Raw genomic sequence first — 13,510 nt, 5'->3', positions numbered from 1 at the left:
TGTTTCCCTCCGTTGGGCTTCTATAGTTTTACCCTCTCCTTTCGAACTCCTCTGGCTTCAATAATCCTCCATCCGCACAACGCCAAGAACACCAAGAACAGCCTGCAGATATAAAGAATACTGAAAATTGAATCACGTTAATGCACAATTAATCGCCAAAGCTTCTGCTGGCATTGGTACTGGCTCAACTTTCGGATAGTAGCACGCATGATCTAAATCATGTACCTGAAGAATGGACGCGAGCCGAGGCTTGTGGCCTTTATTCTATTGTATTTTCTCCGTGATTCAATGAAGCGCAGAATTTGTAACCAAAAGTCTAAAATCATTTTCCCAGAAGCTCTTGACTTAGAAGACCATTTTTTTTTATTCAAGTCAAAATTCTCTCAATTCTAATAAAATGTAATAGGAGCAGGTATAAGTTTGATCAGAGCATATATAGATAGAACTTGTAACGGGATCTCGAAAAATAAATAATTTTTACTGGGCCTTTATCCATTTTGTGGGTTCGGTAGGATTCTTATTGGTTGGAAAAAAAAAAATTTGTCCCAAAACGCCAAGTTGAATCTATTGATTTGATAAATCTCACAATCAGTTTTTATATTTTATGCTATCCACCTATTCATATAGCCTAGAAGCTTCCATTTATTTGACATGTGTCATTTTTATGATTATTGAATTATTTTATTCTTTAATAAATTCGATTATTTGTTAGTTAAATTCAGAATTTTAAATTCTTACATAGCACTCAACATAATTTTAGGTGTTTAAATTCTTATTTTATTTTGAAATTTAAATTACTTTTAATCACCAATTTATAGTTGAGCATGGGATGCAAAATTAGTACTAACTACTAAGTTTAGTCGCTGAACAAACGCTAGTGAAGTGGGGATAATTCACCTCGATCATCCCACTGTTCCAGGCTGGGTTGCAAGCACCCTTTGGTCCATGGACAATAATTAACAACAGTTAAAACCCACCCTTTGGCCTCTCTCTCTCTCTCTCTCTCTCTAACTCTAACTTCAATCCTGACACTAGTTCTTCGTCGGTGATCTTATCAGAAGAAAAGGGGAAAAGAGCCAAAAACAATTTTGATTGTTAGAAGATGAGTGTGATTGAAATTCTCACTCGCGTCGACGCGATCTGTAAGAAGTATGACAAGTACGACATCGACAAGCAGAAGGACGCCAACATCGCCGGCGACGATGCCTTCGCTCGCCTATACTCTGCCATCCAATCTGACATCGAAGCCGCTCTTCAGGTCACTCATTAACTTCTCTCTCTCTCTCTCTTCTGGGTATCTAACTCGTTGTACCTTCTAGGGATTTACTGTTACTCTTTATGCAAGTATGAATTGAGCTTGAATTATGTGGCCGTTATATTATTTTATTTACAGAAAGCTGAAACAGCTGCCAACGAGAAGAATAGGGCATCAGCAGTAGCCATCAATGCTGAGATTCGTCGAACCAAGGCGAAGTTACTGGAGGAGGTTCCCAAACTCCAGAGATTGGCTGTCAAGAAGGTCACTCTTCCACTTTCATTTATTACTTCAGTTTTCATCTTCGTTTCGTTTCTGGTGATTTGTTAGGAAATAAATTATGGCCAGGGCTTTGATAATTTGTTTATACAAGGGAAAATTGTAGGGAAACAAAACTGGCCTGTCAATTCGTCTGATACACTATTTCGTATGTTTATTCGGAAATTTTCTGATATCGTTCTGCATTGTGGAGTTGGTAAGCGACGGTTTCTTCAGTTATGGTGATTTTCAGGTTTTCTGGTTTCTTATCTTTTGTTTATGTTTTTTCTCTTGCAAAGAAGCATAACAGCTCTCCAAGAGTACTTAGACATAGTGTCATACAGTAAAACTTAAGATGGTAGCTTTTTTGAATTTGTCTTAAGATCCAAATGATTCCTCGTTTTGAAGGACAGCATCCGATGTCTAGCTGCTCCATTTGACAACTAAATTTTGTATCTAGGATGCTTTTACTTCTGATATTGCTGTTCCTTTCTTGTATAAGGAAAATTCAGGTAAGACGGAATCTAAATTTTGTAAATGAGTGCTTTTACCTTGAATTGTGAGTAATACTAATTCTGCAACAGCAGCGTATGTGAAATTTGGTTTATTTGGGATGAATAAAAGGGGATGTTATGGATGAATTAATCAAACTGACCCAAAAAAAAAAAGAACAGAATAAAAAGGAAGATTCAAATTCCATGTGACAACCTTTATAGCTGTCCTTTTGGTGCAACCTTTATAGTTAATAAGATTATTGTGATGAATGTGACCACCGACCACTTGCTTTCATTTTGCAAAATCTCCTCTTCCTACCATTTGCTAATGTGTACATCTCCAACCACAAAATGACTTTTGGTCGCAATTACACCTGTCAAGTGAATCCCTGTCCTTCATTTATATGGATTTTACAGTTCAGTTCTGCTGGTTCTGCCGTTGGAAACTTCCCCGAGAATTTCATCACCCATCTTTCACATCATGCTTCAAAACCCACACACTTCTCCTCCTTTGGAAGGAAACATTGATTCCAATGTACTGTAAACATCTAAATCCCTTCTGCCAGTAAGTTGCTCTTACACAGATCACCTGTTTGCTGTCTTCTTCTTTGACACAGGTTGTATGACTTGGAATTTTTCCTCCCACAAATATTTGCTTTTGCTTCTGAATGAATCAGCAACAAAAGGCATTCCTCATGTCAGGATACTGTTGAAGGATATGTTTATTTTAACTAAGAATGCATGTAGTCCTTTTCTGCTTAAGAAAGGAAAAAAATTTTTTTTTGTCCCCCTCCAGTTTGGAGGTGGGGGCGTGGATGATGGAGAATTGTTGAATAATGCCCTGGGGTAATTGTGGTCTCATATTTAAAGCTGTTGAATGTTTGATGGTTATGGAAGGTTAGAGTTAGTAGGCTTATAGTATTGATGGGTTCATAGTAATTTGTTTGATATTGATTGCTGGAATTAGGAGGACAAGGTAATTTTTGAATGCTGATGGCAACAATTACAGCTATTGCTTTCTGGCATTTGTTTGAATTCTGGGGCTTTGATTGAGAATGAGAAAAGAGGGAGAATGAAATAGAAGTAGAAGGGACCCATATTCCAATGGCCTGCAGCTGTGATAAGCTGAAGCAAAAGGTGATAATCAGAAAGAGAAGACAGATAAAATCATGGATAACTTTTTCCTACACCGTCAGTGTAAAACCATTTTACACTGATGGCTCACAATTTACGCTGCCACATTAGTGGGAGTTGGTAATCTGTTGTAACCTATTGTCTACTTTATTTAATAGTTTAATTTCTTACTCCTTCATTTTTCTTTAAAATCAATGATTTTCTCTTTCTTTAGCCTCTCACCATATCGAACATCCATCCCATCCCTCTTTCTCTCGCTAACCCTCTTTCCATCCATCATCTGCTCTTCCCAAGCCTGCCAACGGAAAGTTTGAAAGAAAGCAAAATTTGGGATCAAATAGGTACTAATGGTGGAATTTGTTTGGGATAATTTATTTTATTTTTTTTTCACTGAATAGAATTTTGGGTAGCAACAGATTAAAGTGTTGGAAATTGAATCAGGTTTGGTGATATGGTCAATAAAGCTTCTATGCTGCTGTGTTTGAGCCCTGACCTTCAGAACCCTTTGTACTTGTTTTCTGGGGTAACAATTGTTTTGGTATGTGATTTCCAGATTCGATAGTGACCGAAAACTCTTGAAGTATTTTAGGCCAGTGAAACCGTTGGGTCTTTGTGATACAGGAGGTCCTCCAGTTGATTGCATCATCTTCCTTTAGAAATTTTCAATCCAGGAACTTTTTTAAACATGTTTATGAAATAAATAGTGTTCCTATAGAGAAGCTTTCATATTCAGCATACTAAAGAACAAGAAGATAAAGAAAAATAGTTGAAGTTTTCAATACGCGTAGCCTCAGGAGTGATTCCTTTATATGAAACTCTTTGTTTTGTTGGGTAAATACGTAAAGTAAATTTCAGTTAATATAAAATTTTATTTTTTTAATAGAATAGGTAACAAGCCAGGACATTGGGTTACCAAGTTTCTTCAGCGAGGTTGGCCAAAATAGTGAGCCATTAATGTAAAACCATTTTACATTGTCAATTTAGGAAAGATTTATCCTAAAGTTTATTCCCATTTTTTTCAGTCATTCTAAAATTGATGAAATTATGAAGTTTTGTCTGCCCCCACCTCTCTCTCTCCCTCTCTCTCTTCTGTGTGTCTGTGTACTTTTGGCCTGGCTATGCCACAAGTAACTTTTATTTTGGGTTGGATTCTGTTTTCATGATACTCTTTATCCGCAGGTTAAGGGGCTTTCGGGTGAAGAACTTGCTGCTCGTAATGATCTGGTACTTGCTCTTCCAGATAGGATTCAAGCCATACCAGATGGTGCTGCTGCAGCACCCAAGCAATCTGGAGGCTGGGGAGCTTCTGCTTCTCGTACAGAAATAAAATTCGATTCAGGTGGTATTTTGACCAGTTTATCTGTTTAATCTTCTCTTTTTCCTCTCTTAGATCAAACACCTAAGGATATCCTCTGTAACTTTCTCTTTTAACTTCTGCTTTCTCACTAAAACAGATGGGCGTTTTGATAGTGATTATTTTCAACAAACTGATGAATCAAACAACTTCAGACAAGAGTATGAAATGCGGAAAGTGAGACAGGCATGTGCTTTTCTGGAACTTAGTTGAGTTGTTTCTTATATTCTGGAAACTCTTTTTTGTTTTTCTCCTGTGAATATCCTGTATTCTTGGTTCTTTTCATTACTTGTACATCTTCATTCGTGTAGGATCAAGGTTTGGAAGTCATATCAGAAGGTTTGGATACACTGAAAAACATGGCCCACGATATGAATGAGGTTTGCTGCTTTTATGGATTTCACTGTTGCTTTTCCATGTGCGCTGGTATTTATTTGTGCTGTTATGCATTTTGTGCAGGAGTTGGATAGACAAGTTCCTTTAATGGATGAGATTGACACCAAGGTTGAGAATCTTGATCTTTCCTAGTCAATCTTCAGAAGTGGTCCATTTTCTTGACATAAATGCCCTTGTCATTACTTGCAGGTAGATAAAGCGACATCTGACCTGAAGAATACAAATGTCAGACTTAAGGATACTGTAAATCAGGTGACATGAGCTGCAATGTGGAATTCTCATTTTCATTTTATTGCTACTGTGCTTTGCTTCACATTCATTTATTGTTCCTAATAAACTTCTGTTTTTGTTTCAGCTGAGATCTAGTCGAAATTTCTGTTTTGATATCATTTTGTTGTGCATTATTTTGGGAATTGCAGCCTACTTATACAAGTAAGTCCTTTCAAATGGGATTGTTGTTAAAACTCAATGGACTGCTCTCTTTTACTCATCTTTCTCGGAATTTTTTAGCATAGTTTGTGCAATAGTTGCATGCGTTCTTAGTTGTTGCCCCTAGGCAGGCTGAGAGTTTCAGCTTTTGTTGCTGGAATACTTTGTTGATCTAATTTGTAATCTCTTCTTTCCTGCCTTTATGATTGATTTTTTTATTAATTGCATTCTTTTGGAATTTCATACTGATGATTGGTAATTTGTCTATTTGCAGTGTACTAAAGAAGTGAAAGTGGTTGAAAAGTTTGGACGCTAATGTATAATGTTGGCCTTTGGATTTCCCTTGCATCAATTGGAGGTGTTTTTGCTTCAGCTTGGTTGTAGAGTTGGATATATTTTTTAAGCTTTTTATGTTTGCTTTTAATGCATTTGTTGGCTGTTGCATATTGATTTCGGCATAGAGATTAATTGTAATAGCCTATATTACCTACTAAGGCTCTTGTCTTTCTACTTGAAGTTTATTTCCTGTCTTGTATGTTCTTAAAATTTATGAATTCTGACAAACATGAGTCGAGCTGGTTCAGAAATGACTTGATGGACTTTCTTGAAAATCAAAGCTGATATCCCGATGAATTGTCAACCGCTACTAGCCTGAGCTGCTCTTGTTATCGCAAATGTGGTCATTTTAGATTTGTTTGTTTGTTTGTTGTGAAATGGCAACATCAGAGTGGCGGTTTGTGGTTATACGCTATGTCAGAGAATTAGGCTGCTGTAATTGATGCAAAGCGACTTGTATGCTGCAGGCTTGCTGGACTGGCATTAGTGTTGGTCTGCAGTAACTTATTGCGTTGATCAAATCAGATCTGTATTGTTGCGACAGTTGCATTTGATTACATATGGAGGTTGCCTCTCACCAGTCATGTTTGTCAGTAAAGATATGTTTGTCAGTTTGTCTATGTATCTTCCTGTATTCATTTTTCTTTTAATTTTTAGTTAGAAGAGAGGCAGGGCAGGGACGGGACAGGACAGGAACGAGAAAATTGTACTACGTGTTGTTGTATTCACAGTTCGGGAAATGACTAAAGTCTAAAAGTAATCATCACTGATTCTCTACTCCAACTGGCTGTTATGGATCCCATAAATGCTAAATTAATTTCAGTTTTTTCTTTTTTTCAAAAAGAATGGAGAAGAAGAAGAAGAAGAAGTTCCGCTTAGCTGAGTATAGCTCAGCCTGTGTTGTCAATGAAGTTTTTTTTTTTAATTTAAAAAAAAAAGGATCTTTAGGGGCAAAGTATAATAGTATTTGTAAGGATGGATCCCAACGACAAAATTAATAAGAAAGACATCAGCTTACATAATCCCACGAAGTAACCAAAACTCTGGAAGAGCATGCAATAAATACGAGCAAATATTTACATGGCCAATTGCAAACAGCTCTTTGTCTTCAAACGTTTCTAACCACGTAAAGCTGTTCTAAAATTATTTGGATTACTCATTAATTGCGTATTACTCCACAAATAACTGTCGAATTTGCAATTTTCTCGTTTTCTGCTGGAGTTACACTAAGATCCGTTGCAATTTGGTCCTGTACAATTGAGCCTCTCTAGCTAACTCTTGTTAGAATGAACGAGCAACATCGGACGGTCTTCTGATGAAAATTCATAAAAGTTATATATTCGTGAATTCGTGAATCATTCCCAATCCACACACCCCAAATATATACAAGACGACTCCTACCCAGGGTTTTAAGTAACTTCTTACGTAAATACATAGTGCATGAAGAAATATTGTCTGTGCACCTCACACTTTACACTCCATAGCCATGAGTGTTAGGCTGAAGCTGCTTTGGAGACGAGAATTAATGTGGAAGAATGGCGCTCATGGTCACTTTATTTGTATTGTTGGTCTTGTCCTCTTTGCCAGCTCGATACCTCATTCTCCTCAAGCAAAGGCCAAACTGTATAGATCTTGACACATCGTGATAGAGCCCAACTGATCCACGCTGGAGTTGTATTTCTCCATTTGGTTTGTACTGCAAGAAACGGTACCTGTAGTGTCGTTGCTCGTAGACTGGGGCTGATTGCCCTCCATTTGGCCTTCTGATCTGTAGGTTTGTTTCTTGTGGGGGTGTGTGAAACTAATATCCCCTTCAGTACCATTCCCTTCTATTGTTAGTATATTTTTCCTCTTCCGCATGTGCAACAAACCATTACCGGAAGAAGAAGAAGGAAGGACAGCATTTTGCAAATAGTCTATGTTAAAGTTGTCCCCGCAAACGGATGAAGTCTTGTTCCCTTCAAAACTTATGTTGGATACTGAGTCCACGCAAGGAGGGCCAGTTTGTGAGGAAGCCTTGCTGCCTTGGAAACTTATGTTAGAGACGGTATCCATGCAAGCAAATTCTTGAGAGCCAAAGAGAAATGGTACCATTGGACAGTCTTTGTATGGATATTCTCTGACCATTTCAGCAGTTGCGGGAGCCGTACTTGTTGTTCCCATAGGGACAGGGCAGTGTTTATCCAATTTTGGATGGCATTGAACTGTTTCTTTGCTTGCAGGACCATTTCTGTCTTCCCAAAAGTTTCCTGCCGTGCCGGTTTTCTGCCTCACTCGGCAAAGCACCCAGTCATCCAACTGCAAATTCAAAAGCGCATACTCATTTCCATCGACCAACGTTATATTTTGTTTTGACCAGAGCAAAGAAAAGAAAAGAACAGTACAGAAAGCTTCCCGTGATGAACGATCAGAAAGTACTTACACACTCCATCTTCATTAGGAGGGGAGGGGGTGGGGGGTGTTATCAAGAGGAGCCAAGATTTAAACAAATGCTAGCACACCAAGAATTATTCCACCAATGGAGTCTGACTGGGAAAGTGTAAAACCTTAATTATATGTCATGCAGTACTAGATGTTAATCCGCAAAGGTCATTTGAAAGGGGGCGCAAATTTACGATTCTATATATCTGTTATAACCAGCTTAAAAATCAAAACTAGCTACACGTGCAGCAATCTTCAAGAACATTACGAAATGATTATGGTCCGCACCAAAGATCAATTACATAGTAATATGTTATTTAGTGAGTATAAATTGTGGGTTGTAATAATGATCATGAGGGTATCAACTTACTCTCATAGATCTTTCTTTCTTGGCGGTCCAAGTTGCTTCGGGCAGCCGATACTCATGCATGATCCAGTCAGTCTTGTTACCCTTTGGGGGACGTCCTGTGTAGAACACTAAAGCTTTCTTGGCTCCGATGACCTTTGCACCGGAGGAAGACAGGATAGGCTTATCGGTTCCAGTAGCCTTCCAGTAACCTGAGGATGCCATTCGATTAGGCCTCATCCCATTCGGGTACTTCCTATCCCTCGGAGTAAAGAAGTACCATTCGTCCTCCCCAAATAGAGCTTTCTCTGCCAAGCCAAGATACATGTTTTTTTCTTTTTAGCGTTACACAGCAGGAACTAGTAAAGGAAGAGTAATACATGGGGTCAAGTACTTACTTGGTAGATCCCAGGGGTTAAATTTGTAAAGTTCAACTTCAGCAATAATAGCAGCCGGGAGTGGGATTTTGGTGGCTTTTTTCCTGAGATAGTGCACGATGAGTTCCTCATCGGAGGGATGAAATCGAAAGCCAGGAGGGAGCTGAATCTCTTGATTGAGTGGATCTTTTTCCATGGAGCTGCCGCGGACGACCAAGGACAGAGGAATTTATGTGTCTTGTTGGTGTAAGAACCAAGGGAGGGGGAAGGGGAAGGGGATGTGTCTGAACTGGACACCTCGCGATATAACCAAACACTACAATTTGGGAGCAAGCAATATTCACCATCCATATATATACTACTAATATCCAAGGAGCATCCACCCTGTCTATATATATATCTCAAAAAAAAAAAAGAAAGAAAAAGAGATCATGACCAGATTACGCGTAGCTTTTCAAAGATTGAAAAATTAGATTGCATTGCATTATATATTTACACGCAGGCCCTGTCAAAGAAATTACTTGAAATTAAACTTAAGAAAAATATAGGTTTTTGTCTATTTGTTTTTGAGCCTTATTAGAAAATCCAAGCACATAATAGCATATCTCCTGCGAACAGGGGAGCATTTCTACCAGATATTCAGCTTTGTAGTACGTAGTAGTTTATACCCTTTTTTTTTTCCTAATTATTATTTAGTTAACATCGGCTGCTAAGTGTTTGGACTTTGGATGTTATGACGAAAGATAAGGGTAGATGCGTTCTTGATGTAGCCTTTACTTTCATCCATGACTGGATTCCTTTGAGAAAAAATATTGCAGGGAAAGCTTTGGCGGGCTGATGTCCACTAGCTACGAGGCTACTAGATGCCCAAAAATAATTCCTCCTCAGAGATTCTGAAAAAAAAAAACAAAAAATTCTTTTTCTTTTTCTTTTTTTTTTTTGCCTTGCTTGCTTACACGGTCAAAGTCCTCCCTCATCATCGGTATTAATTTTGTCACTAAGCTGTAAACTAGCAGTAAAACAAATCCGTAAAGGGTAACATCCTAGGTCATCAGGGCAACCAAAACTGGATATTGTTATGGACCAAAAGAAGGAAACTAAATAAATGCAAATATTTCAGAGCAGATATAATTCTTAGGATGGATCCTTCTGTGTGCCCACGGGATAAAATAAGTGGAATCTTTGGGACTAGCTTTTTCTGAGAAAGTGTAAAACCTTTTCATACCTTTTTTTTTTCTCCTTCTTTTTTGAAAAACGATCATTTTCATACTTAATTTTCAACAGTCGAATGCTAAAAACGTAATCCAGACATCAGGACAGTCAAGTTAGGCTGTTGCTGAGATAACTCGTCAGCATAGCAGACGTTTATTCAGACAAATCCACAAGCTTAATGGCTGTTTAACTAAACCCAAAAAAGAAGAAGGAGGAGAAGAAGAAGCGACATTGCAGGGGAGCCAAATGGCATTTGGTTGAAAGAAAAATCAACAGCCACATTCCATTAACATTGTAGCAGCTCAGCTGTGTCATTCGGGAAAGTTAACAATCCGACATTCCCATTCCAAGTCTTGATCCTGTGTGCTCTCTAAATTCCTTGTCCCATCTGCGCCAGAGGAATCAAACACGTGTGCGTTTCATACCCATGTCTTGGATTCTCTTTTTGAAAATCATATGGAACATATGTATGCCATTGCCAATATTAAGGATTCGCATAGTCATGGGCAGGGCATCCTTTTTCTTCTTCTTCTTTCTATCGGGTTCGGGGCAAAAGAATCCCTCTCCTCTCTAACTAAATTTAGGCTGTACGACATTGCCACAAAAAGAAGAGTATAAAAAGCTTCTTGCTGTTGAATCCTTCAATGCCTGTTTTTGAATCCTTCATAACCATGATATGTATTCCGTCTGAGATTTTTTTTTTTTTTTTTTTTAAAAAAAGACAAAATGTTATCCTGAGCCTTTTCCATACAAGAAAGCAAAGAGGTTGCTGTAAATAAGACACAGCCAACAAGAAAAGTTTGCTAATTCTCATAAGTTGCTAAGTCAATAATAATAAATGTTTTCAGTGGTGACGTCCCTCTTTAACGTACTTACTGTACCATTCAGAATGGTTAAAGTAAATCGTACTTTCACTGGTATCACCATTCCATGAATTTAGCCTAGTAAGTGTGGTGGTTTAACATGGTGTCATCCTCTAATTAACCCTTCTTAAATCGTAACTGTATATATAGATATATGATCCTGATTCACAAATATACGCTTCCAACGCTCTGGAACAAACAAAACTTGGCTCAGTGTTAAAACATCCATCCAATCATGTGCCATAACAAAACTTGATAATACCATTTATTTTTTCCGAATACGATAGACCTACATTTATTCTATACTATGAGTAGGAGGACTTGAAGAGGCCTAAGGAAAAATCGCTGGAGACTGAATCACCATCGACCAAAATGAGTGTACTACACACCCGTCTGGAACCATTTTAAAGTGGCAGGTCATATATAGTGATGGATTGTGGGCGGCAAATTTAAACTCTTGACCTCCCACCTCACCAAAAGCCACTGAGCTAAGCTCAGTAAAACTTGATAATACTATGCAGTAGTATATATGTAATTAAAAGTCCACATGAATAGACAGATGATTTTTTAGTATTCGTTGACGTAAACAGAAAATGAAGGTGGCTCTTCCAATTGGCTTCCAACTCCAACCCACAAAACAAACCTAAAATATCCCAACACACGCGTATGTATATATTTCTTTTGGCTTCATGTTTGCAACGCCCAGCGATTTCCGAATAATATTCCGGCTAAACCATAGTACTAAAACATTCTCATTATAAATGTTAAGCAAAAACAATAAGCCAAAATCACCCTCTGGACTTAGTGACGAAATGCTTTTATAAACTCCCACTTGTAATTTGCAGATTCAATCGTGCATGACGTGAATGTGAATGAGGTAAAAAAGGAGAAAATTTTAACAGGGTTGTCCTCAAAAGGAGGTGGTTGAAGAATGAAAAATTGAAAAGAAAGTAATGCATGTGAAGATGGAGATGCTGTTACTGTCAGAATCATTGGAGAGTCGATCCAATGATTGAAGGAGGGTTGTCAAAGTCTTTGCCGTTGGGAAAGGATGAAAAAAAATTTCTTTTTTTTTAAAGAATTGCTATTAATTAAATACATGAGTTAGAATTAGCCCGTTTCGAAGAGTTCAAGAAGTAATTGTTGGTGCAAGGGGTCTCTGCACCTTTTCTCGAAGAGTTTCTTGGATGCGCCTTGTTTAAGAGGATGTCATTTTGTGAACATCAAGGAAGTTTATTGGTGCAAGGGTTCCTTTTCAAGATTTTCCTTTAACCCCGTTCCAAGTGCAACGGATCTTCTATCTCACACCCTATGTCACTCTCTGTCCCACTTTTTTATTTCCTATCTCAACCTCTAAAATTGCAATTTGCACGGTCGGAATTAGCATAAATTATAAACAGAGAAAGAGCAGAAATTAGGAAATTTCAGAGTCAATATCCCAAGTAATTTTCAAGGAAGCGGATCTCTCCGTTTCTGTTGAACTGGAAAACCAAAATCCAATTACTAATTCTTTTGCACCTCTCGCCATGAAAGACTAAACACAAAACGGACCTTATTGTACAATTTACGGTCACTGGTGGTGAATGGTGATAAGTTGTACAGTGCAATGTAATACACTAAATAACCATGCATGTACAATTTAATGTAATAAATGTATACACTCAAATAATAGCTTTCAAATTTTTTAGACTCAACTTGATGGACAGGAACATTAGTCAAATAACCGTGACAATCTTAATTCGATCGTCAAACTTTTCCATTTCTTCTTTTTCATTATAAGGTGTGTAGTCTCCCTTTCAACAAAAACCAAATTTCAAATAACAATATATGATTTTTTACTCATTTTTGGGAGTTGTGTTCTAATTTAATCACAACAACAGAAATTTATTTAAAAAAAAAAAAAAAAAAAACTTGCCCATCATGATTATACTCTTACACTTTTCTGGCTGCTTATTAGTTCTGAGTGAGTTCTCTCTATTTATTTATTTATATTTTTGGCCAAACGGCGGGCCTAAGCCCACGAATATAGAAAGATGAAATCATTCAAACTTGGGATTTGGGCCCACCCCAGGGGACGGGACGGGGTTGGTATTGGGCCTTCTATTTTCTGGATCAACATTTAGGCCACGGTGCAGCAGACAGAAATCTGAGATGACTTTGCTAGGCTTGGGAGCTTTGGTCAGAAATTGTGGGAAGACAACGGGAATTCGGAGTTGATCTCCGCCGCCTTTGAAGTCATCCCAAACTATGCCTCTGATTTCAGGCCTCCTCTCCATCTCGCTCTTTTTTTTAAGTCTAATAATGATCACATAAATTGTTTGAGTCTCATTCAAGCCCAATAATGAGACAGCAATAAGGGTCGCATATTTAATAAATATATTCTACCCTGTGGAAGCTCGACGAAAACAACGAAAGGTCATGACATATATATATATATATATATATATGCTGAAAGTTAATTAAGAAAAACAACGAATCGACAAGACAGCCGAATTAAGCAAGATTCTGATGCATTGAATTTCAACCATCCTGTTCAAAACTTTGTACGATCTGCAGGGTTCAAACTGCTTTTTTGTAGAAACTGTAATCAACATTTCCATTTTCTGAATTGATTTGGTCTTTGAAGATGTCATTC

The 13,510-nt window shown here is 37.8% G+C and overlaps 2 protein-coding genes across 2 annotated transcripts; one reads left to right on the top strand and one right to left on the bottom strand.

Moving 5' to 3' along the window:
- Positions 1 to 950: 950 nt before the first annotated feature.
- Positions 951 to 6,270, top strand: LOC113775322 (syntaxin-71-like). The gene is made up of 9 exons (XM_027320149.1): positions 951 to 1,258; positions 1,394 to 1,519; positions 4,321 to 4,480; positions 4,596 to 4,681; positions 4,807 to 4,875; positions 4,955 to 4,999; positions 5,081 to 5,143; positions 5,247 to 5,323; positions 5,595 to 6,270. The coding sequence occupies exons 1-9, from the start codon at positions 1,103 to 1,105 to the stop codon at positions 5,608 to 5,610; spliced, it is 798 nt and encodes a 265-aa protein (XP_027175950.1). The 5' UTR covers positions 951 to 1,102; the 3' UTR covers positions 5,611 to 6,270.
- A 699-nt stretch (positions 6,271 to 6,969) lies between these two features.
- LOC113775345 (NAC domain-containing protein 2-like) lies at positions 6,970 to 9,106 on the bottom strand. Its single transcript, XM_027320177.1, has 3 exons — positions 8,822 to 9,106; positions 8,448 to 8,731; positions 6,970 to 7,954 (listed from the first exon to the last, which is right to left on the bottom strand). The coding sequence occupies exons 1-3, from the start codon at positions 8,994 to 8,996 to the stop codon at positions 7,262 to 7,264; spliced, it is 1,152 nt and encodes a 383-aa protein (XP_027175978.1). The 5' UTR covers positions 8,997 to 9,106; the 3' UTR covers positions 6,970 to 7,261.
- Between the last annotated feature and the right edge of the window lie 4,404 nt (positions 9,107 to 13,510).

Source organism: Coffea eugenioides, chromosome 6 (assembly GCF_003713205.1).
Source record: "Coffea eugenioides isolate CCC68of chromosome 6, Ceug_1.0, whole genome shotgun sequence".
NCBI classification, from domain to species: Eukaryota; Viridiplantae; Streptophyta; class Magnoliopsida; order Gentianales; family Rubiaceae; genus Coffea; species Coffea eugenioides.
The sequence above is the reverse complement of the archived record's forward strand: the minus strand, read 5'-3'. Positions and strand labels throughout refer to the sequence as shown.